The following is a 25,279-nucleotide window of genomic DNA, read 5'->3' as shown; positions in this document are numbered from 1 at the left end:
CTTTTACCTTGAATCTATGTCCCCTTGTTATAGAACCCTCAACGAAGGGAAAAAGCTCCTTAGTATCCATCCTATCTGTGCCCCTCATAATTTTGTACGGACAAGAGGAAGTAATCTTAACAGGACCTTTGCACTCAGCTATTATTGCGATACCAATTTCATCAGCAATGACAGGGAACAAAGACAATGGCCCCATAGAGTAAAGGCGTACTAACTAGTTGCTTCATATTGCTGTACGTTACATCAGACCGTAGTTAGTAGGTATGTGGAACCACAATGATCTCGTCAGACTGTATTTAAAAAAATGAATATAATCCCACAGAAACTTCAGTGACTCCCATCTCAGCCCACACTCATTTAGTAAAGGACTGTTTAATAAACTCCACTGTTTGGTGCCGCTTTAATTAAATGGAAAAAATGCTCCGTGGGTGGATCATGAAGCAAAAACATCTGCATGGTGATCAGCGCTAAATCATTTATCACTGACCAGATGTTATTGCCTCATAAATTCTCCCTTCACAGTATTATCACATTAAGAAGTTAATGAAACAAATCACTGCTCAATGTGTTTTTATTTCTCTGGTGATCTACCTAAGCTGTAATTCAATATTGTCGGGATTCAAAATTATGGCCTGGGTTTCCTACAAAGCTAATGTGCTGGTGAACCCCGAGGAGGTGGTCAGAAGTATGCCCCACTGACCTGAGGTGTTTTCTGGGGCCTGCTAAAGGGAGGAGGGAGAAGGTCTGAATTTCACTGAGGGAGGGCTGGAAGTTTTGCTGGCAGCAGTCAGAAGAAGAGAGTTTTTTTGGAAAATGGTGGGAGCAGGCAATTCAGTTGGTAGCAGGAGCAAACATGGAGGGAGGTGGCAGTTAGCATGATCTCCTCCAACCCCTCCTGCCATTGCAATGTTAATTGTAATAAATTGAATAGCCAGGTAGTGAAGGATAGAATACTAGAGCCTGGTCTTCAGTTGCTTCCAAGCCTTTATTCAGAGCTCCACATTACACTCAACACACCCTTGATAAGCTCTCTTATAAATGAATACGAGAGTCCCCAATTGAGACGCACCACCTGAATATAATTAACACTAATATAAATAATATGGAAACAATTAACATTAATGCCCTGACAAGGATGGAAAAGGTAAGTCTTGAAATCTGCTTCTGCCAGGAGATATTGCATGCATTATAGCTGGCACATTAGCACAGAACAACTGAAAGCTGTGAGTCAGTCTTCACCATTCACACAGGGAAACGCACGCCAATAGTCTCACTGGAAAGTCCAATAGCTGTGGGTGCATAGTGGATGCTGATTGAAACACCCAAATGATTCTGGTCACCAAAATACCAGCCTGCCCATCACAATAATAGTTACCTTCTCCCATTAGGAGACAAGGCTCACAATACTAGAAGGCTGCAGGAAGTGGGGGGGGGGGCAGCAGGTTTTCATTATATCATTGACCCTCTGCCCTCCGCCCAACCACCCCCCCCCCCCCCCCCCCACACACACAGTGGATTGCTGTTGGAGAATTAGGAGGGCCCATGACAGCAGAGAGTTAGTCATCCTATTCTGAATTAATAGGTCTGATCTTCCAGAAAGTCCAATAACGAAGGGCCCCCCATTGGAACTCTGAGAATTAATCATCGTGAGTGCATATATTTCCTGTAGCCATTAATTACACTGATTTTAATCTCAAGCTCTACGTGCCTAACTCACCCAAGAAAATACAGTTGATGGGGCAGAAGCGGAGCATGAGGATAAGAACAAGCTAGACCCTCAAATTCACAAACATCTATCAAGCCCTTGATATCCTCCACATCTAATGTAGCAGGCACCAAAATAGATCAAACCTTGCAGGGGCCTGTAGCTACCTCTAGTTAAGAGAATTCACAAGATGAATCTCAGAGCACTCGATGTCAAGATGAGGGCATTCTGGAAGAAGAGGTGTTCATGACTGGGGATGTGACAACGTCCACATATGCCTGACTAATCAGTGGACCCTGATTTCACTGGCCCTGCTTTTAAAACGAGAATGTAATCGGAGTATCAAGTTCTGTGGACCATCTCCCATCACGTACAGAAATTGTCAGGGCAGGTGGGAAAGTCCACTACTGATATGTACTCTGCTATTAGAGATGGTGTCCAGTCACCGCTGGCCACCTTGCAAGGAGTAGCAGGCCTGTGGGGGGACAGCCTGATAGAGAGGGTGCTGTGGCAGTGTCGGGACTCTACATTAGCAACCTCGGGAGACTGGGTGGAAAGTGAAATCTCTAGGGGATTCGATCGATTAAAAGTTGTCCTAGGCCATGGCTTGTCTGACATCTGTTGGACCAGTCAGAGCTGAAAAGATTCTTCCTGGTCCCCCAGCAACTAGGCAGATATACAGTCAGGACCCTGAAATATGGCTGGCACTCTGGACTGCCTTAGAATGAAGGCATCATGGGAGCTGCCGGAGCAAAGGCTTTTACATGCGTGAAGCAATGCTAGTGATTGCAGACAAGTTGAATGTTGATGAAGGGGCAGCCCTATGATGCCGCATTAATAAAAGGGGCTCTTACAGCAACGTGGGTCCCACTGAAGGCACCCAGTACTCTGGGAAAGCCAACTACCCTGTAGAAGCCCTCTTCTGCTGTGAATTCAAGTCCACTGGCTTCCTAATGGACTCTACTGCTCTTTTGAATATTGCATCTGTAACACTTTAGTGTGGCGGATCTGGATACATTCCTAATTCTACACTTGCAGCCCTGAAGGATCCAGGTGCATAGAAGTTGAGGGCTACTGAGATCTTCACTTCAACTGAGAGGGCAGTAGGGTTCCTTGAGATAGGCCTGAGATCCACATCGAGCATTCTACATATCTCCTTAATTGTTACGTATGGGAACCCCAGCCCCTTCAGGCATTTGTGAGGCTTTCAAAACCACTTCTGTCTTTGTCCATCAGACAAAGTCCATGAGATGCTAAATAGTAACATAGTAACAGTTTCAGGCAGAAGACCACCATCGGTCCATCTGGCCCACATATCCACAGTATTCCCATGGTGCATTTCTAATAACCATGAATCTAATCCCATTTGTTGACAAGGACCTGTCTAGTTCCTTCTTGAAACCCATTAAGGTTTCTTGTTCCATCAATCATATTTCTATAGTCACACCCTTGCCCGCTTCCTTTGATTCAGCTCCCCCTTTGTCATCTGTGGTAGCCAAGAATAAGGGGAATCCTGGGGGAAAGTCTTAGTTGATAGCCATAGTTTTCAGGTGGTTTCGGTGGAGGGACGGGAGAAAGGGTTTGGGTGATAACCAAATGATAATTTATCTTCTATAGTCGATATCCTAAAACGATATAATATCATGCAGGTAACAGAAATGGACTCATTAGTGAAATGAAGTATAAATAACAACAATAGAGATACTCACGAACAATAGCAGAGTTTCAGGCCCCAGTATAAACATCTGCCATTCAATGATGAACCCCTCTTTTACTTCACTGCTGCATTCTGGTGTGCTTTTCCAGCACTGTGCGATTCCGCATTCCTTCCCATCCCACTTCTGCTGTTACTCCAGCGTGAGAAGGGCCCGAAAGACAAGGCCTCTATGTTTAACAGTCACAAAAATGATCCAATATTTATTGACATTATCCCATCCAGTAAACTGTGTTGGAACGTTGCCTGTATAGCTAAAGTAGTCATATGTAGATGGGAATAACTACTTTAAAAGTATTGCTATTTCAATGTGTAAAAATAGATATCTTTCCTTCTCTTTACTCCAACACTAACATTAGATCTTCAACCAAAGAACAGGCTGCTCCCTGACTTGTCTTTCAAAAACATCTCCATCAGCCAGTATCGTCCCATCTGAGTAGAAAGCAGCATTGTGCCTATCTACATGAAGGGATCAACGTGAGACCTGAGAAATATAGACCTGTACCTCTATCAATTGCATCAAAGCTCACAGAAACCATAGTGATTGAGAAGCTGTTCCAATATTTCGACATAACTACCTGCTTTCTCATCACCAAAATTACTTCAGTGCAAATTTTTCAACTTGCACTAATCAAAGAAGCTCAATCACAAATTCCAGAGCTGTGGTCCTCTCATTTCTGACATCTTCGATAGAGTATGACATCTGATGATTTGCTGAACTAGATACATAACTTCCTCAAAGGATGTAATCGTGTCATAACTTATCTATCGTAACATCTATACAGGAGTCTCAGGGAAGTTTCTTGAGGTTTCCTGCCTTTACTAATGATCTGTTAATGATGTTCTCTTTGCTGAAAACAGTAGTCTCTAAATAAGGTTAAACTCCTACCTGAAAAACGAGCATCAGGCAGAATTGGAAAGAGAATGAACCGTGCTGAAAGTCAAGAAAGATGAACCATCATATTGGCTTTGCCCTCTACCTTGTATGTACACAAATGGTAACCTTGCTTCAGGTATAAACACTGAGCTCTTGATTTGGTAAACGCAGCTGATACATACTGCGACCACCACATGGCGAAAGTCATTGGAAAAATTGAAATCCTCAATAAACCTCATCCGTACTCAACAGTGTCAGCAGTTTCAGAGAATCACAAAGCTAGATTGACTCAGTGATGGGACAGAGACTTTTTTTGGCAGGCTGTAGAGAAATCCCAACTCTTGTTCCTGGACTATAGTCCAGTTACTTGGACCAATGGACTTGAGGATAGCCTACTACCTACTACCCACCACCCCCACCCCTCTCCAAAAAGCCGTTGAGGCTAGGGATCAATTGAAAATTTCAAAACAGATTGATAGATTTTTGCTAGGCGAGGGTATTAGGGGTCACGGAACCAAGACGGGTAAATGGAGTTACAGATCAACCACAATCTAATTGAATGGCAGAACTGGCTCGAGGGGCTGAATGGCCTACTCCTGTTCCAATGTGCCTATTCTAAGCCTGACAACCAGCCTTATGCAAGAACATGACTGAATGAACAAAGAGTTTCTATCCCTTAAGGAAAACTTTAAAATTTATGGTAGGAACACAAGAGATATTGCAACTGCAGCTCAACATTCTGTATCAATTTAGTGCCTCCTCCCAAAATGGCTCTCCCAGCCAGTCATTGCCTGGAGCTGTTCCTTTTTGTTGCAGCACGTGGTAGGATGTGGAAAACCTCTTGCCAGTTAGTACCACAGTACAATTTCTTCCAGGCTTTCCGTGCTCCAAACAACCACCAGCTTTAACTTTGTACATCTGCCCTTGTTGCTGTTATCTCCAGCTGCATGGCACCCTGTTGTGCCGTCTGATCAGCAGAACTGTATTTATATATGCCAAAGTGGTAACAGAGTAAAACCAGGAGGGCTAATGTATGTACACAAATGGTAATGCCCCTTTTCCTGTTACCACTCTAGTATCAAAGCTTGTCGTCTTTCTTTCCTCGTTTTCATCTCCATCAGTCTTTCCCCATTAAGCAGAAGGACCCCAAAGTTTGTCTCGTATGTTGTCACTTCAGTTTTACACAATGCACAAAACAGTATTAATTGACAATTTCTATTTTGTTTGTAATGATGTTACATATGATTTTTTTTTTTAAAAGGTGATTTAGTCCCTTACCTTAGGTCTCATTAGATATGTACCAGCTAAGCATGGGTGTAAAACTTGCAGAGGTCTGGGTCCCAATGACTAACTAGGTAACTGGCCATGATTCTCTCCATCTTACCCTCTGAGCTCACCCCGTGCTCGCTGACCTACATTGGCTCCCGGTCTGGTAACGCCTCAATTTTAAAATTCTCATCCTTGTGTTTAAATCCCTCCATGGCCTCGCCCCTCCCTATCTCTGTAACCTCCTCCAGCCCTCCGAGATCTCTGCGCTCCTCCAATTTTGGCCTCTTGCGCATCCCCGAATGCCTTCAGCTACCTAGGTCCTAAATTCCCTCCCTAAACCTCTCTCTCATCCTTTAAGACACTCCTTAAAACCTACCTCTTTGGTCATCTGGCCTAATATCTCTGTGTCTCGGTGTCAAATTTTGTCTGATAACGCTCCTGTGAAGCGCCTCGGGAAGTTTTACTACGTTAAAGGCGCTATATAAATGCAAGTTGTTGTCTCCCCCTAGCTTCACCCCCACAGCTGAGCACAGGAACTCACCTGTGTGGGGAATGTAATCTAAATCCCTCTACTTCACAGCTCTGCAGGAGTGTTTCAAAGCTTGGGACCGCCTAGAATCCTGTTAGTTTTATGAACTGCCCAGATTTAGGTTACTAGAATTTTAACTTTAACTCTGATGATGTGTTTGTACAAATCTTGCAATGCTCTGAAGATGGTGGTTGCTTTGCCGATAGGACTGTTAAATGTGGCTGCTCATTTGGCTGATGATAACGCCAAAGAAAACAGAATGTGAAACTTGTTAAAATACGGTTAACTCTTCAAAATATCTCATTGCAATCCACTATTGGTCTACAGGACCGCTGTGCCAACCTGCATTGCCTTGTATTTATTTATTTTTTGGTTCACAAGTATTCTAATGGATGGCCTCTGAACTTTATTCCCATCAGTAAGTGCAGATCTGTCAGCTTCTAGGTTAAGTGTCTAAAATTACAGCTGCTCGCCACAATCAGATCCCTTCCCTTTCCCATCCTCCAATGTATTCAAAATTCCTTGCATCAAAAACAGTGTATGGGGGCCTCCCGCCTGCCTATTTCTGATAAAAGCCAGTCTTACGCACAAACGGCAGCTTGCTACAGAGACTTCTCTTGAGGATTTTCCTTTACTGAAAGACAGCAGTTTACTCCTGCAGTACTCTTGTTTATGACTCAGGTTCACCTATATAAAAAATGGTTTTGGGCTACCAATAACTTTATTGGATTTCATTATTTATACAGTAAACAAGACCAATTATGCAATTCATTTGCAGGCAATGGGGTAAATGTCACTTAATAATTGAAAATGAAAAGTATTTGCACTTCTACATAGATTAATACTTAATGTATCAATACCAATGTAGAACAGCAGAAATTTATTCCAGTAATAAAAGCTTACATAGCAGTTGGCATTTCCAATTCTCTATCTAGATCAACATGGGCCTCTTAAAGGAAAGCATTTGAAAGTAAAAATGTACTCCCTTCAATTAATCTGTGACAATTGAGTTATATTTTCACTTGCATATCTGTTTTTCAGAAACAAGTACTGCATAATGTTTAATTTGACAGAATATTAGAAATATGCAATGATATTGTCTTTTAAAGAGTTACTATGCTAGGTATTGAATCAATGGATTTTGATTTTGAAGCCTTGCAGGCAGAGCTTTACACCAGATACATCAGGATACAGAATAACTAGGATGCAAAATTGGCCAACGGCATAACCAACTCCCTCCCGGAGAGGAGTAAATGTTTGGGCATCAATAAATATCCTCATAAAAAGGTTTCACATAACAAGAACAGATGAGATGTTATACATATACACACAGATATGTATGTGTGTGTATATATATACACACACACACACACACACACACACATACATACATACACATACATACAAGAGATATTTCATCTCAAGTAAAAATCTCATCGAGATTTTTAAAAAATGGTTCTGGTTGTGTTAGATTTCAAGCACACCCTTTCACAGTCATTTCAAAGCTACAAAGGATCTTAACTCACAAGCGGTACAGACACAAGCCAGTCTGAACGAGAATGTCTGGAAAGCACGCATCACCAATGAGATACACTGTTTATTCTATCTCTGAATCTCCCAGAATTGTTACTAGGTCTTAAAAAAAAATTCTCCAAAACTGTACCTTGTCGTCAAACATCAACTGCAAACTTCACATCTGGATTAGAGTAGCTTGATTTTCACAGACAACTTTAAGGCAGCTAAATTAACCTATAATGTAACTGGTTACGAGTTTCACTTACATCGCAATATCACAGAACAGAAAGTAAATGCTGTACAGGGAGAACCTTCCCATCCAGCTGTAAGAATGCAGCACTGAAAATGATTACATTCAGAAGGACTATCACTACTCATTTGTAATAAAATCTTGGAAATACGCAGGAGGTCAAATGGTGTCTGAAAGAACCTTCACCAGAGACCTCACCTGTTCTGAGTAAGGGTTTCAGCGTTCTCTGCCTTGCTCTTATCACACTTTTTCTCTTATATAATATAATTACATTAGTAGTGCATTTGGGATGTAGCCAGGAAAATAAAACCTGATGTTGGTGAAATTTTGAAGAGCTTTATAAACTAGACAAAAGAATAAGGGCTCTCTTCCCCCCAACCCCCACCCCCCCCAATAAATAAAGTCAAATAACGCCAAACCTTTTGCTTTCATCTCGAGTTACACAATAGTGGGCTACTAAAACTCCAAGTGACTCTATGCTGGTGGTGTTTGTACTCTGGGTACCAGTGAGTGATTGATGAAGCTGTCAAAACACTGTGGTAGATGAAAAACTTGGCTGCGGCTCAATGTTATCAAAACTAATCTAAAATATTTATTCCATCTGCTCCAGTACTTTAATCACAATTTCAACACGCTGCCAAGAATGTGGTTTGACAATAAGCCATAATTTCACACAGGCACTCCTTCTTTAAGCTCCTATTTTCACTCACATACTTGAGTTTCGGAAATGAAAATCGGATAAAGTTTAATTTAACAGAACACTTTGGTTGGCAAAAGATTTGAAAGCGGTTATTTAAAATGCAAGTTTTTTAAAAGAAATCTCATTTTAATTTTTGACTTAAATCATCATTCCTAACCCCCTACATATCAACAGTCACTGCACTTCAATAATAATTGTGAAGCACTTTTGAGATGGTGGCGATAAGGCTTTTATAGAAATATCATCTTAACAGTTTTCGCTCAGATAGTTTGTAAATATTTAGAAGTCTGCTGCATCTTGATGGAATGTTCTCTGTTGAAACTGCTGCTGCAATCAGAACACAAGTCAGTAATCCAGTCATAAACTATTTGAAGAATGGAATTATTTTAATGCTTTTTCTCTCCCCCCCCGCCCCGCCCCGCAGTTTTAGAAGGCACTGACCACCATCAATCATCACATTTGCATAGCCTTGGTCAGGAAACAGGACGGGGTCGAGAGCTGGGTTGTGACAGGAGTACTCAGAACATAGTGAGCTTTGCCACGTCCTTCTCCATTAACGCATACTGTTCCTTCAGCCACTCAGCCGCCTTTGCGTGTTCTTCCTCCACCTCAGCACCTGTGCGGCATTGCTCTTCCACAAAGGCCTCCCATTCGGCCTTGCGCCTCTCTCTGCTGGCTTGTAGCCGGTCGTCCTTTAGGCGACAAAAGGAAATATGTATTCAGCCATACGTAAACAGGTTTAGGCATTTCTCAAATGTGGGCCAGTGGCTCGTGAACAAATACCCTTTCTGGCATCTGTGTGCAAGAAACAATCCACCCTTAATATTGGGCCTCCGCCTGGTCGGATATGTAAAACCTACAACCGTCATTTACCATTGTAGCAAACGTAACTGAGTCAACCGGGTTAAAAGGACGGTCTTCAGCAAACCTTCCCCCCACAAGAGAGCAGAGTCCTGTGTCATCTTTTTCACACTATTACACGCAAGTGTAAAATGACTTCTTTTACCACCACGTTGTGTTTTGTTTTGCAAAAAAAAAAGTGACCTCAGGAGTACAATTCATATGGTGCAGCTCAAAAAGCCAACATGATTTCAGCTCAAGAAGTTACTGAATTTTAACGAGGAAATCACAGACAAATTAAGACAATGGGGGTCAATTTCCTTGGGGCTTCTCCTACTTCACCGCTGTAACTTTAGGGGAATCCCTGAAGATAGAGTGTTGGAGCAGGAGAAGTTCCCAGGAAATTCACCGCCCCCCCACCCCATGGTTATTTTTAAAAAGCAGCAAGTGTGCCATTTTAACAACAGTGACTACACTTCAAAGTAATTCATTGGGATAGCCGGAGGATGTGAAAGGCACCATATATATATGCAAGTTCTTTCCTTCTCTCCACTTTCCTGTCAATTAGGAAACACAATTGTTACGACCAAAATTGCTCCAAAAAGGTTAAAATAAGTGCAATTTAAATCGACAATTATTAAAGTGAGACAGTCGAGAATGTCACTAGTACAAGGTGAAACATGTCCTGAATCGTTGTTACCATTTTACCAAGTAACCCATTAAAAATCAGCTAAAACAAAGCACTCTCTAATTCACCTTTCTTCCTTCCCATGTTTGCCTTCTCTATTTCTCTCCGTGCTTTTCATTTTTCCTGAGTTTCTTCCCTTTATCTTTCTACTGGTCTTCCTTCTACAGCCACAGTTAGCTCGTCTGCCAGCAACACTGAGGACTGAATCGTAGCGTGCAGCAGTGTCGCTGCTGCAGCACAATGCTCCACAACTTTATAAAAAGAAACAGTTAAAAACTCATACACAACTAAGATCACACCGTGCTGCTTAAATAACTAAGCGGGCTCAACTAGACAGAACACACAAAGCAACTTTATTTACTCGGCAGACTATGTATAGTGAGGCACACATTCTACCAGCTAAAATCATGTACAAAACTGGGCTCCTCAACCACTGAAATCAATGGATGACACATTTTGTTTACAAGTGCAAGGGATGTAAAAAAAAAGGTGCTTTAAAAAAAAAACATGCAAATGAAAAGGAAGTTAACATTCCTCGTTTTAAAAAACAGCAAGACACCATAAAAAGTAGAGAGAAAACTGCAAACTCTGGAAATTGCTGGAATTACACACAGCAGGTTAGTGAATCGAATTTTAGACGGACAGAGTGAGTTGTGGGTTGGTGGAGACACCTCTGAGGAGAGGTGGTGGAACAAGAGTATCCAGAGAGACTGCTTCCTTCCTCACAGACAAGGCACTGAAATGGTGGCTTTTTAAAAAAAAACACGTCTCCAAAGTAAAACAAGTTAGTTGTAAGTTCAGTCAGGGTACCACAACCGAGAAGACGGTTTCTCTCTATTTTCTACATTAAAACAGAAAAAAAAAATACTGGGAACGCATAGGTCATTCACCATCTGTACAGAAAAGATAGTTCTGATGAAGTGTACACACCCAAATCATAATGTACCTTTTCTCTCTATAGATACTGACAGGTATTCTCAGCGTTTTCTGTTTGTATTTCAGATTTCTAGCATTTGCAGTTCTGACCAAGGACCCACACCTGCCACGTTAACTCATCCATTCTCTCCACAGATGCTGACTGACCCACTGAGCCTTTCCAGCACTTTGCGTAGTTTTCTGCTTTTCATTTCTCAAGCAATTGTCCAGAACCAATAAAGAAAGAAAGACGTGCATTTTATATAGCACCTTTCACGACCTCAAAGCGCTTTACAGCCAATGAAGTAAGTGCAGTCACTGTTGTAATGTAGGAAACGCGGCAGCCATTTTGCGCACAGTAAGGTCCCACAAACAGCAATTTGATAATGACCAGGTAATCTGTTTCAGTGATGTTGGTTAAGGGATAGATATTAGCCAGGACACCAGTTCAAAATAGGACATGGGACCCGATAGGGAAGATGGGGCCTCGGTTTAACATCTTATCCGAAAGACAGCACCTCCCGACAGTGCAGTGCTCCCTCAGTACTGCACTGGGAGTGTCAGCCTAGATTTTGTGCTCAAGTCTTTAGAGTGGGACTTGAACCCACAACATTCTGACTCTGAGACGAGAGTGCTCGCAACTGAGCCACAGCTGACACCACAACGTGACCGATCTTACCATAAGCTGTCACTCAGACTTTCAAGATTCCGGGTATCAAGGTCTATTTGCAGTGATTAACACCGATTGCTTTGAGTTAAAAATCTATGGAACAATGGGCTGAAGTGAGAATCTGTGCACTTGAGGCAAGCAAATGGCCCATCAAAAGCAGTGAAAAATCTCCACGAACGATGCACTTTAAAACTGCACTGAATTAGAACATTTAACAATGAAAATAAATTCTGAAAAAAGTGCACATTTAATTGACCTTCACTTATAAAATTTGCCAGTACCAGCACGTATCCTATGCGGCCATGGGTATAAGGGCACTAGACAACAACAACTTGCATTTATATAGCACCTTTAACATAGTAAAACGTCCCAAGGCGCTTCACATGGAGCGTTATCAGACAAAATTTGACACCGAGCCACATAAGGAGATATTAGGACAGGTGACCAAAGAGATAGGTTTTAAGGAGCGTTTTAAAAGGAGAGAGGCGGAGAGGTTTAGGGAGGGGATTCCAGAGATTAGGGCCTAGGCAGCTATTTTTCCCACCCACAAGTAGTTTTTTTTTTAAAACAAGAAAGATGCCACAGTTTAGGGAAAGAAGGTCGATCCAAAGTCATCTTAAACACGATATACTTAAATCACACACATGCTAACCGCGAAAATTAGTGAAAGCTGACACAATTTCTTCATCTTCTCTATGTCTACCCTATCAAACTCCTTCATAATTTTCAATAGGGTTCGTAGGGAAAATGTTTCCACTTATGGGGGAGTCCATAACTAGGGGCCATAAATATAAGACAGTCACTACTAAACCCAATAAAGAATTCAGGAGAAACTCCTTTACCCAGAGAGTGGCTAGAATGTGGAACTGGCTACCACGTGGAGTAGTTGAGGCGAATAGCATAGATTCATTTAAGGGGAAGCTAAATAAACACGAGAGAGAAAGAAATAGAAGGTTATGCCGATAGGGTGAGATGAAGTATGATGGGAGGAGGCTCGTGTGGAGCATAAACACCGGCATAGACCAGTTGGGCCGACTGGCCTGTTTCTGTGCTGTGAGTTCTATGTAAACTAATTGGAGGGGTGAAACAATTCTAATTTCCTTCATTGCCTTTGCTATGCCATAAGCAGACTGGATCACCGGTATACGCCCCTCGGTATGGGGAGGTTGATAAATTTCGAATTACCCCAAGAGTAGAGCACACTGTTAAAATCATTCTTGCTGTGAGATTGTTCCTTGTCTGTAAACAAACCAAGTCTTCTTTCAATGGAAACGGGATTGCATGTATATCAAAATTCCATTACAGCAATGCGATTCTTGGTGTGCGGATGACTGGTTCGAAGAGTGATACTACAGTGATGCTGCAGAATGCAAGCTTGACTTTGGCTATTACAAATCAGGAGACATTGGGTACTACCTCAAGGCGCGTTCTCTCCTCCCCTGCCCCCAACCTCTTCCGTCTCATCAAAAGCAAATGGAAACCCGTTGCTTCTGGAGCTAGTTTCCAGGGCCCCGTGAGCTGACATGAGCGTTCAGCTTGCCAGTAGAGGTCAACAATGGTGTTTGTCCACTGCGAGCCTGTGTAGACCTTCCTGCAACAGCAGGGAAGGTCAGTGGCCTGTAATACTAAAGTTGTGATCAAGGCTTTTGAACAGCTACTGTGGAAAGACAAACGACTACCCACCAATGCTCTGGGGATTCTATCCCACAATGTAGAAATTACAGCGCAGCAAAAAACAAACAGAACCACTCAAATATATTCAGATTGCAATTCTGCGTAGTGCAATTAAATACCGAACAGTGGCAGCTGTGAAAGCTGAACGGGGCACCTTGCTAACTGCGGCAGGCCTGGGGACCCCGACATCCTCATTCAGGCAAAGGTTTGGATGTGGAAAGGATTCGTTTTGAGTGCGTGAAGCTGTTAACACTGACCTGATCTGCCTCCTGCTCCCTCTGCTGGATTCGGTTTGTAATGTGGTTTGCAGCTTCCACTGAAAACAAAACCCAAATACAAAAGTCTAAGTCTGTGAACAGTCAGCGTTGGGGAAATGTTAAGGAGTGAGATTTATGTGCAGCAGGAGTGACAAGTCTGCAAAGCCATTTAAACGCACCAGAGCTCAAGTTTATTTTTCACACCGCCATTTATCGACATAGGCTACACACCAACTCTTGCAGAGGGTGAAAGCAGCCCTCCTGTAATTCACCCAACTGACCAATCTTCATACAGAAGCAGAGGCAATGAGTGTTGGAACTCCTGTGGACGACACCACAGCTAACATTTTACAAGTGCCAGGTGGGGGTAACTGTATACTGCTTTGCATTGAGACAGTAAAAAAACAATCCCAGCACAAGCAATTACAAGTTGCACCCTCCCTCTAAAAGGAGGAGGATACCATTAAAAAAAAACTGTCCAAGCTATATTAAAAATCTTACATCTGCAGGCACCTTCATTATAAATTGCCATGTTTACATTTACGATGGAAACTGCCTATGTAAACTTATATTGTAATTACATTCTCCTGCCGGTGGTGGCATGATAGTATCCGTTTTGCACCACCCAGTTCCTCAGCCTGCACTACAGAGAAACTCCTATACTCCCAACCAACTCTAATTTGCAGCTTTTCAAATTAGGATAAGTTTCGCTATTTAACTGTAAATAATTGATATAAATTCAAAGTCTTATATAAAAATGACAGAATGTATAACATTAAAATGCTGACTGAATTACATTTGCAAACCCTGGTCAAATCATACCCCACTCTTTAACCCTGCTTCACCTGAAGACGTCATAACACATGTACAATGCCACAGGAGACTGACTAGTAATATATTAAGTTAGGTATGTGGTTTGCAAATTCCACTGAAAACTCCTATGGAAAATCCCATTATAAAAATGTCCACATTTCTGTAACCCTTGGCTGACAGGGTCTCCTTACCTAAGGAAGGAAATATTTGCCTTAGAGGGGGTGCAACGAAGGTTCACTAGATTGATTCCTGGCATGAGAGGGTTGTCCGACGAGGAGAGGTTGAGTAGATTGGGCCTATAATCTCTGGAGTTCAGAAGAATGAGAGGTGATCTCATTGAAACATGTAAGATTCTGAGAGGGCTTGAGAGGGTAGATGCTGAGAGGATGTTTCCCCTGGCTAGAGAGTCTAGAACTAGGGGGCAGAGTCTCAGGATACGGGGTCAGACATTTAGGACAGAGATGAGGAGGAATTTCTTCACTCAGAGGGTCGTAAATATTTGGAATTCTCTACGCCAGAGGGCTGTGGATGCTGAGTCGCTGAGTATATTCAAGGCTGAGATCGATTTTTGGACTCTAGGGGAATCAAAGGGTATAGGAATCGGGCAGGGAAGTGGAGTTAAGGTCGAAGATCAGCCACAATCTTATTGAACGGCGGAACAGGCTCGAGGGGCCGTACGGCCTACACCTATTTCTTATGCTCTTATGATAGTGTTGTATTGGAGTTTCAATTGTTAAGAGATGTCACACCTTCTGCAGGGTGCTCTTTTCCCTAAAAAAAACACTCAAAATGCTTTGGGAAAAAAAATCATCCACCATTTTTTTGCTCAGTACCTGACACTGAAGGGCTGATGGGGTTATTCGGAAAGATGGGTAGATCAGGGTCCGTATGTTGTTTAAAGAACAGCAGAGAATCGCACGCACTTGCTTTTTCTACTGAAATACTTGAGTGGGCCTCTGCTTATAATGCTCGAGACTCTGATAGAGAAAGCACACACGGTACCATTAGGCACTAGCCTTAATTGAAGGGTGCTCGGGCGACATTGGGAAGAACAAGTTAAGGGGGATCATCCTCAGAAACTTCAATCAATTGAAGTACTGGAGATCACCCATTAATCACTGCAGTTACAAGTCTGTCGTTTACCATATTTGGATATTTTGATGAGGAACTTCAGAAAGATGTAAAATAGGTGGCAAACTGTAACGGGTATTTGGATTTGACCGTGGAAACTCGAGCTCACGGACTATACACTCGATATATACCTCGGCTCCCCCCAAGCATCAGGTTCGCTTGATTTGTAACCACTTCACATATTTGCAGGATTAAACTCTGAATAAGCAAAACTTTGCCAGTGAGCACATTGCCTTACCATTGCTGAATGGACTCACATAAAGCCAGCTAGCTAACAGCCAGCTGGGGGAAGAAATGAGTGAAAGGTGGTGCATTATAGGCAGGCGGTGGGAGGGAGGAGAGCGATAGGGAACATGGGAATCATTTGGCTGGGAACGGGAATTTTGAGGGAAAAGAAAGATGAAGCAGGAGGGGATAAAGTGCAGCAACAAATACCAGAAGGAAGGAAGCAGGAGGCAGCGAAGGGGTAGAAGGAGATGGCAAAGGATACATCAAGAGGAAGGACGGGAAGGCGACTGGGAGGAAGAGAAAGTTCGGTGGAGAGAGGGAAATGGCAAGACAAAGGGTAAGGGGAGGATAAGAGGAGAATGCAGAGGGGTATGGGAAGATGCAGCCTGCTGCTGTGGGGCCTCCATCATCATGAATGACCAATTTAACCATGCCTAGGAGTGGATCCAAACAGAAGTTCACTGATCTGCTCAGCTTCTGCACTGGGTGATTGAACATGAAAACATTGGCAAGAAGTGCAGCCAAACGTTGAGAAGCTGCCCCCAGGAGTAAGAGAACAGGGACGGCAGCCTGTCGCTGCATACCCACGTGGAGTACGGTCTTGCTGTCCCCGCACATCGGGCATGCGGCGACAGCGTTGCGGATACACAGTACCACGCATTACGTCTCCGCCCCTGGCCCGTGGCGGTGCTGGGAACAATACCCAAACACACAGCCTCGACTCCAGACGCATGGTGTAACCTACTGACGGGAAATATCCTGGCAAAAGGCAAGAATAGAGGCTGTGCAGGAAATCCCTCCACGGAGAGTCGAATGGCATTGCCCAGAGGCAGCTCAAACTATCAATGGAGATGCCCAAGTTTGGGGGGGGGGGGGGGGTGGGGGGGTGGGGAAAGGAAGAAGAGAAAAAGAGGGCAATTCCAATTGACTGGACGCTAAATCAGGCGAACCGTTGCATTCTGTAGAGCCCGCTCAATGCATCGGAGAGAGCAGAGCGCAGACCTTATTTATTGGAGCATGTTAGCAGCAGAACGGATGTACTGGTAAAACATTCACACAGTTAATCTCTCCAGCGACACCCAGTCTGGTCACCTTTGCAGCATTTCGCTTTTTAGCTGTACGCTGTTCAAACAAGACATTCACGGATGGGAACGGCAAAGGAGCAGCTAAGTGAATATCGCTGCTGAGGAGAGTTTGTGCTCCAGACCTTCAGCTAGTCCCAGTGAAGTTTTACATCAAGGAGTTCATCTCTTACAAAGTAAGTGGGAAAGTCAGAGTGTGATAAAGCTCACTGAAGGGGACTGGACGATCCAGTGGATTAGACCTTTTACCCCCTTTCTACCTCTGGAATCGGAGTTCAAACCCAGCTCAACAGATGGGATTAAAGTTCCTTCCTCCCCCCCCCCCCCAAATTCAGTGTGCTGGGTAGATGATCATAGAATCACACAGCACAGAAAAAGAGGCCATTTGGCCCATGGTTCCTGTGCTGGCTATTTCCCCATAGCTCTGTAATTTTTCCTTTTCAAGTATTTATCCAATTCCCTTTTTGAAAGCTATTATGGAATCTGCTTCCACCACCCTTTCAGGCAGTGCATTCCAGATCATCATAACGTGCTGCTTAAAAAAAAAATTCTCCTCTTCGCCCCTTAAATCTGTGTCTGCTGGTCACCGACCCTCCTGCAACGTGGTAACAGTTTCTCCCTATTTACCCTATCATAACCCCTCATGATGTTTAAGTTTCTGTACATTTTATATACCCCGTTAAAATCTGTAAACTTACGCCTGGCGAGAACACTTGGAATGTTGCCGCTCATCGCCTCGTGGGTCGTAGGAAGGGTCTGTTCGCTGAGCTCCACTATCATATTGCTCACATTTTCCAGCCCTCTTTTCTCTCGAAATCCACGTTTCTCCTTTTTATATAAAAAAAACCCGATAGATGTAAACGTATTTTGATATGTTCTAAAAAGCAAGCAATCTCACACAGGAGGTATTTGTGCAACAAACACAACAAAGACAGGTTGCAATCGATACTGGAATGCACAGGGACTGGAAAAGCGTGTGAAACACCATCATAGCACAAAGGGAATATAAAGTAGAACCATTAGGACTAAAAAATAAGGTTTCTGAAGACCAAAATGATTGTAACCATACTCTGCCGTTCATAAATGACTGGGGTAATCTGTGGCCAAAATCAATTATTGTTCATCCTTCACGAAACACCTCATGCACCCCCCCCACCCTCAAGAAAAAGGGTCGACACAGGTGATTTGGAAATAAAAACAAATTTTACTCGTCGCGAATCTGGTATTTTCTGAAGTACATGATGATCTTGACCGCAAAACCTTCAGCAGACTGTGATCAAGCAGGAGCTGACTGAGGAGCAAGACAATCCCATACCATCTGGATGGTCATCTGATCGTTAACTAGGCCAGAACGGTCACACTCACCCACCCGAGTGATGGGCAGCTCCATGACCCCAACTCTGAAGCCTTCTGACTGACAATCAAATGGCGAAGTGCATAAGCTATTAGAACTCTTCACTTTCTCTCCCCACCCCACCATCTGAGAACTCTTTAGAAGCCAAGGTGAATACAATTTAAGGTAATTTTTTAAAAATTCACATCTTTAGTATCTGGATCCACGGTTGTATTTACAGAGGAAAACCTGCTTCAGCACTGAGTGCTTTCAGTTGTAAGTACTTACCTCTTAGGTTCCATCTAATTCTTTACTTTTTCGGACAATTTCTTACTGAAAAATAGCATTTTAGGTCTTTCTCCTTTTCCCTCCCAAAAATTTCTTTCCTTCTGAAGCTCATTCTTGCTGAGTTCACCAGTCACTTGCTGGTAATGCGCCTACATGATCTTCATTCGTGTGTACGTGTAAACAGCAACTGTTGGAAGGCTATTCCACCATAGAGGGCATCACAGGCAAGTCAGACCCTGTCCTCTCAAAACAATGACACATACAGAATTTCCAGGTGAAGATGCTGGATAGCAATCAGGGAGAACAAACCCTGGCTGCATTTACCCTTCCCTCACCAAAGATCGACTGCCAAGTTTTGCATCCTAATTATTGCCCCTAACTTGGCACAGACCTGGAATCGAACCTGGGACATGTTGGTCTGTATGGTTTAGTACATTAAGAGACGCACTGGCCCAGTGGGTCACTGGGGGAAGCTTTTAAGTCTCTTGGGTGCAGCCCTGAATGTATTCTTTAAATTTGAGTGAATACCAATTAAATAGAAACATAGAAAATAGGAGTAGGCCATTTGGCCCTTCGAGCCTGCTCCGCCATTCAATTATGATCATGGCTGATTCTCTATCTCAATACCATATTCCCGCTCTCTCCCCATACAATCTATCTAGCTCCTTCTTAAATATATTCAGTGACTTGGCCTCCACAGCCTTCTGTGGTAGTGAATTCCACAGGTTCACCACCCTCTGAGTGAAGAAATTTCTCCTCATCTCAGTCCTAAATGTCCTACCCCGTATCCTGAGACTGTGACCCCTCGTTCTGGACCCCCCCCCCCAGCCAGAGGAAACATCCTCCCTGCATCCAGTCTGTCTAGTCCTGTCAGAATTTTATATCTTTCAATTAGATCCCCTCTCATTCTTCTAAACTCGAGTGAATACAGGCTGAGTCGACCCAATCTCTCCTCGTACAACAGTCCTGCCATCCCAGGGATCAGTCTGATGAACCTTTGCTGCACTCCCTCTATGGCAAGTATATCCTTTCTTAGGTAAGGAGGCCAAAACTGCACACAATACTCCAGATGTGGTCTCACCAAGGCCCTGTATAACTGCAGTAAGACATCCTTGCTCCTGTACTCAAATCCTCTTGCAATGAAAGCCAACATACCATTTGCCTTCCTAACTGCTTGCTGCACCTGCATGTTTGCTTTCAGTGACTGGTGTACAAGGACACCCAGGTCCCTTTGTACATCAACATTCCCCAATCTATCACCATTTAAATAATACTCTGCCTTTCTGTTTTTCCTTCCGAAGTGGATAACTGCACATTTATCCACATTATACTGCATCTGCCATGTATTTGCCCACACAACTTGTCTAATTCGCGTTGAAGCCTCTTTGCATCCTCCTCACAACTCACAATCCCACTTAGTTTTGTGTAGTTAGCAAACCTGGAAATATTACATTTAATTCCCTCATCCAAATCATTGATATATATTGTGAATAACTGGGGCCCAAGCACTGATCCCTGCGGTACCCCACTAGTCACTGCCTGCCACCCCAAAAAAGACCCATTTATTCCTATTCTCTGTTAACCAATTTTCAATCCATGCCAGTATATTACCCCCAATCCCATGTGCTTTAATTTTGCACTAACCTCTTATGTGGGACTTTATCAAAGGCCTTCTGAAAATCCCAATAAACCACATCCACTGGTTCTCCCTTATCTATTCTACCAGTTATATCCTCAAACAACTCCAGTAGGTTTGTCAAACATGATTTCCCTTTCATAAATCCATGTTGACTTTGTCTAATCCCGCTGATATTTTCTAAGTGTCCTGTTATCACACCCTATATAATGGACTCTAGCATTTCCCCTACTACTGATGTTAGGCTAACCGGTCTGTAGTTCCCTGTTTTCTCTCCCTCCTTTTTTAAATAGTGGGGTTACATTTGCCACCCTCCAATCTGCAGGAACTGTTCCATAATCTATGGAATTTTGGAAGATGACAACCAATGTATCCACTATTTCCATGGCTACCTCTTTTAGTACTCTGGGATGCAGATTATCAGGCCCTGGGGATTTATCGGCTTTCAGTCTGATTAATTTCTCCAGCACTATTTTTTTACTAATATTAATTTCCTTTAATTCCTCCTTCTCACTAGTCCCTTGATTCCCTAGCATTTCTGGGAAGTTATTTGTGTCCTCTTCCGTGAAGACAGAACCAAAGTATTTGTTTAATTGCTCTGCCATTTCCTTGTTCCCCATTGTAAATTCTCCCGTTTCTGACTGTAAGGGACCTACATTTGTCTTCACTAATCTTTTTCTTTTTACATACTTGTAGAAGCTTTTACAGTCCACTTTTATGTTCCTTGAAAGTTTACTCTCATACTCTATTTTTCCCCTCTTAATCAATCTCTTGGTCCTTTTTTGCTGAATTCTAAACTGCTCCCAATCCTCAGGCTTGCTACTTTTTCTGGCAACTTTACATGACTCCTCTTTGGATCTAATACTATCCTTAATTTCTTTTGTTAGCCATGGTTAGGCCGCTTTTCCTTTTGTGTTTTTGCGCCAGATGGAAATGTATAATTGTTGCAATTCGTGCACTCGTTCCTTAAATGTTAGCCATTGCCTATCTACCGTCATGCCTTTTAATGAAGCTTCCCAATCTATCATAGTCAACTCACTCCTCAAACCTTTGTAGTTTCTTTTGTTTAGATTTAGGACCCTAGTTTCAGATTAGACTACTTCACTTCCATCTTAATGAAGAATTCTATCATGTTATGGTCACTCTTCCCTAAGGACTCCACACAACAAGATTATTAATTAACTCCTTCTCATTGCACAATGCCCAATCTAGGATAGCCTGTTCCCTGGTTGGCTCCTTAACATACTGGTTTAAAAAACCATCTCGTACACACTCCAGGAATTCATCCTCCACAGTATTATTGCTAAATTTGGTTTGGCCAGTCTATATGTAGATTAAAGTCACCCATGATTACTGTAGAACCCTTGTTACATGAATCTCTAATTTCCTGTTTGATGGAATGGACCCCAGAGAACAGCACTCCCTGCCTAGTGCTGATGACTGTGCTCAGACTACTTTCAGAACAAGTTGCCTTGAGGTAAAGATCCTTTTATTGTTCCTTCCACGTCCTTTACAGGACCATACTGCACAAATCTATTGTGACGGTGAGCTCGAGTCAGTTTTGTTCTCCATGGCTGGGCTGATCTGCAGTGGATGGCAGAGGACGAAATGTTCCAGAACCCCATTCCACTTTCTCTGTTTGCTGGTTCTCTCTTCACTTTCATAATCTGCTCCTAACTCCAAATCACATGTCAACAATCTGCTTTTACCTCTCTTGCTTCTCTACATTTCAGTAAAAGAGATGCCATGAAGAACACAGCTGACTCGAGCTCACTAGTGTCACAAGAGTATTATGAGTTGGAAGTTGGAGAACAAGTTTGTGATGGAGCGAGGGGAGAGTTTTTTCACAGGCAAATGGTGAGAATAGCGGGATTAAAGGATGGGGATAGTAAGAGAGGTAAGGTCAGAAATAACCTTGTCAGCATATGGAGCCATGAGTGGTGGTGGTCAAAGAATGGCCTCGGTTAGAATTGTAAGAGCTCCTATGAAGATAAAATTGAGAGAGGAGGAGGAGGAGTGAGGGCTATGGATGATAAGGTGCAAGTTGAAATCACCAAGAATGAACAGTTGCTAAGCGCAGGCACGGAGGGAAGAGAGAAAGGAGGCAATCTCAGTAAAGAAAGCATCATGGGGCATGGAAGGGCAGTTAGTAAGAATTTTAAACAAGAGGCAAGAGTGATGGGAGAATTATACACTTGAAAGAGAAGGTGCCAGGGGAGTACGGTATGACTTGGCAATGAAGGGCACACCACAACCACATCATCAATTTGGCCAAGTGATGGAATGTATAGGCAACCAGGAAGGCTTCTGTTAAAAGAGAGGGGTGCAATCGCTGCTCATGAGTCATGTTTCTGACAGTAGCAGGATCATCCATGTTGAGAGTGTGGATGGCAAGAGCCTTTGTTCACAGGAGACTGAACATTCGGGAGAGCAATACAGAAACAGGTGGTGATTGTTGATCTACCAGCAGTGAGAGAGGGGATCGAACAGGTGACGGGGTCAGGGAGGAGGCTGGCAAAACTAACCCGCAAAGTGCACGCAGAGTGAGATGGTCACCGGGAGCTGGGCTTATTGCAACGGGGATCAGCCAAATACAGACTGCACTAATAGGCAGTGAAAAATACAAAGGGAGGTGCAGAGGCACCAACATTAGAGCAAAGCAAACAAGTGCTGCACTGCAGGTTAACATCAGTGGCATAATTTTATGTCAGCAACAAAAAGAGAAGTGTAAAAACACACCAAGAAATTTACTGAGGGAGTCTGGAAACAGGTAGAAAAAAAGTATATACTTTTACACACTAACTGTTGACCCACCCTTCCTGTAAAAATACTGACCTCAAACTCTTTAACAAAATAGCGAATGTCAGCCTGGATGATGGGCCGATGATCAAAAAGCCTGGAGTGAATCTCACTCAAGTCTGCAAATACAAGAAGAGTTTTAGCAAATTCGGACTGTTCATACAGTGACACACTGGGGGGGGGAAAGACACTGGGGGGGGGGGGGGAAGACACTGGGGGGGGGTGGGGGGGGAAAGACACTGGGGGGGGGGGGGGGAAGACACTGGGGGGGGGTGGGGGGGGAAAGACACTGGGGGGGGGTGGGGGGGGAAAGACACTGGGGGGGGTGGGGGGGGAAAGACACTGGGGGGGGGTGGGGGGGGGAAAGACACTGGGGGGGGTGGGGGGGGGAAAGACACTGGGGGGGTGGGGGGGGAAAGACACTGGGGGGGGTGGGGGGGGAAAGACACTGGGGGGGTGGGGGGGGAAAGACACTGGGGGGGTGGGGTGGGGGGGGAAAGACACTGGGGGGGGGGTGGGGGGGGGGAAGACACTGGGGGGGGTGGGGGGGGAAAGACACTGGGGGGGGGTGGGGGGGGAAGACACTGGGGGGGGGGTGGGAAGACACTGGGGGGGTGGGGGGGGGAAAGACACTGGGGGGGTGGGGGGGGGAAAGACACTGGGGGGGGTGGGAAGACACTGGGGGGGTGGGGGAAATGAATTTCAAAGACACATCTGTAAAGTCCGGTGACCCCCCCCCGGCCCTCAGACCCCGGACACCCTCTGACCCCCGGACACCCCTGAGCCCGCCCTCTGACCCCGGACACCCTCTGACCTCTCCGGGTTCTCTCCATCTCCCGCGCTCTCTCCTGTCAGCTGATCAGTTCCTGGAACCACCTGCACCAACCCGGGGGGGGGGGAGAGACGCCCACTGCAGCATCCGGGGAGGGGCCTGTCCGTCATCCACAGGCCCTGAGCGGGGTTTAACACCCGGTCACTGGACGGTTGGAACTCACGGCTTGTGTCCTTTTCGGGTTTATTTCGATATTTCAAACTGCTGATTAAACACTGACTCCCCCCCCCCTATTATGAAAAAGGCAATGGTTTCTTCCAAAGCCGATTGGCGGAGAGGCCGGTTATGTGAGGGATTCACTGATTGGCTGTTCGGGCTGTTGACAAGAAGAAGCGCTGTGATTGGATGTGAGCGGAAGGGCCAGTGAGGGGCCGCGCCCACCAGGGGGCGATAGTGCGGCCCCTGACCTTCCCATGACCTTTTTGACCCCCCACAGCTCAGGGGAGGAACATTCCCAAACACACCTGGGCACAGCTGGCTGGCAAAATAACAGTGAGGCTAATGGCGAGGGGCAGATCCGCGGTCAGACGGGGATATCCAAAAGTTGCTGTCGGAGTCGCGCCATTAGCTTGGCGAAGACAGCATCTCGCTGTCTGCCTCACCATTGAAACGCATTGAACGGCGTGAAGTTGCTGTATTTGCGCGGTAGATACGAACTAAACTCACGGCAGAAAGTTAAATCTTGTCCGTTTCAGCCTAAATGCCCTTTTTAACGACGTGATAAGTGTTAATTACTGCCAGTCAACCTCTCTGATACTGAAAATTAACTATTACAAGTGTGGAGTCTCATTCCTTCAGGTTTTGATTGTTGGAGATTTTAAAATGTAAAATTTTAAATCAAAAAAAAGTTTTACTTTTCATTTCTGCCTCTTTTTTTCTCTCTTAATCCAATCTCTCTGTCCTCTTTATTTCTTTTTCTGTACCTGATCTGACATTGAATTCACTCACTCTAATTTATACTTCTTTCACGGTTCTTGTGCTGTTAATTTCCCCAATCTTTAAATCTTTAAAAGGAGATACCCAGTTGCTTGCCCTGGTCAATATTTATCCCTCAACCAACAGCACTAGAACAGATTAACTGGTCATTATCACATTGCTGTTTGTGGGACCTTGCTGTGTGCAAATTGGCTGCTGCATTTCCTACATTACAACAGTGACCACACTTCAAAAGCACTTCATTGGCTGTAAAGCGCTTCGAACATAAGAAATAGGAGCAGGAGTAGGCCATATGGCAACCTCGAGCCTGCTCCGCCATTCAATCAGATCATGGCTGATCTTCTACCTCAACTCCACTTTCCCGCCCAATCCCAATATCCCTTGATTCCCTTAGAGTCCAAAAATCTATAGATCTCAGTCTTGAATATACTCAACAACCGAGCATCCGCAGTCCTCTGGAGTAGAGAATTCCAAAGATTCACAGCCTTCAGTGAAGAAATTTTTTCTCATCTCAGTCCAAAATGGCCGACCTCTTATCCTGAGGCTATGTCCCCTAGTTCTAGACTCTCCCGCCAGGGGAAACAGCCTCTCAGCATCT

At 44.0% G+C, this 25,279-nt stretch overlaps 1 protein-coding gene across 1 annotated transcript; it reads right to left on the bottom strand.

Moving 5' to 3' along the window:
* Positions 1 to 8,664: 8,664 nt before the first annotated feature.
* Positions 8,665 to 23,837, bottom strand: bloc1s5 (biogenesis of lysosomal organelles complex-1, subunit 5, muted). Its single transcript, XM_067981964.1, has 5 exons — positions 23,728 to 23,837; positions 22,950 to 23,032; positions 17,556 to 17,685; positions 13,604 to 13,662; positions 8,665 to 9,251 (listed from the first exon to the last, which is right to left on the bottom strand). Exons 1-5 carry the CDS (start codon positions 23,744 to 23,746, stop codon positions 9,078 to 9,080), a joined length of 465 nt encoding a protein of 154 aa, XP_067838065.1. The 5' UTR covers positions 23,747 to 23,837; the 3' UTR covers positions 8,665 to 9,077.
* Positions 23,838 to 25,279: the final 1,442 nt, after the last annotated feature.

The sequence above is a fragment of the Heptranchias perlo genome, chromosome 3 (genome assembly GCF_035084215.1).
Source record: "Heptranchias perlo isolate sHepPer1 chromosome 3, sHepPer1.hap1, whole genome shotgun sequence".
Classification (NCBI taxonomy): domain Eukaryota; kingdom Metazoa; phylum Chordata; class Chondrichthyes; order Hexanchiformes; family Hexanchidae; genus Heptranchias; species Heptranchias perlo.
The sequence above is the reverse complement of the archived record's forward strand: the minus strand, read 5'-3'. Positions and strand labels throughout refer to the sequence as shown.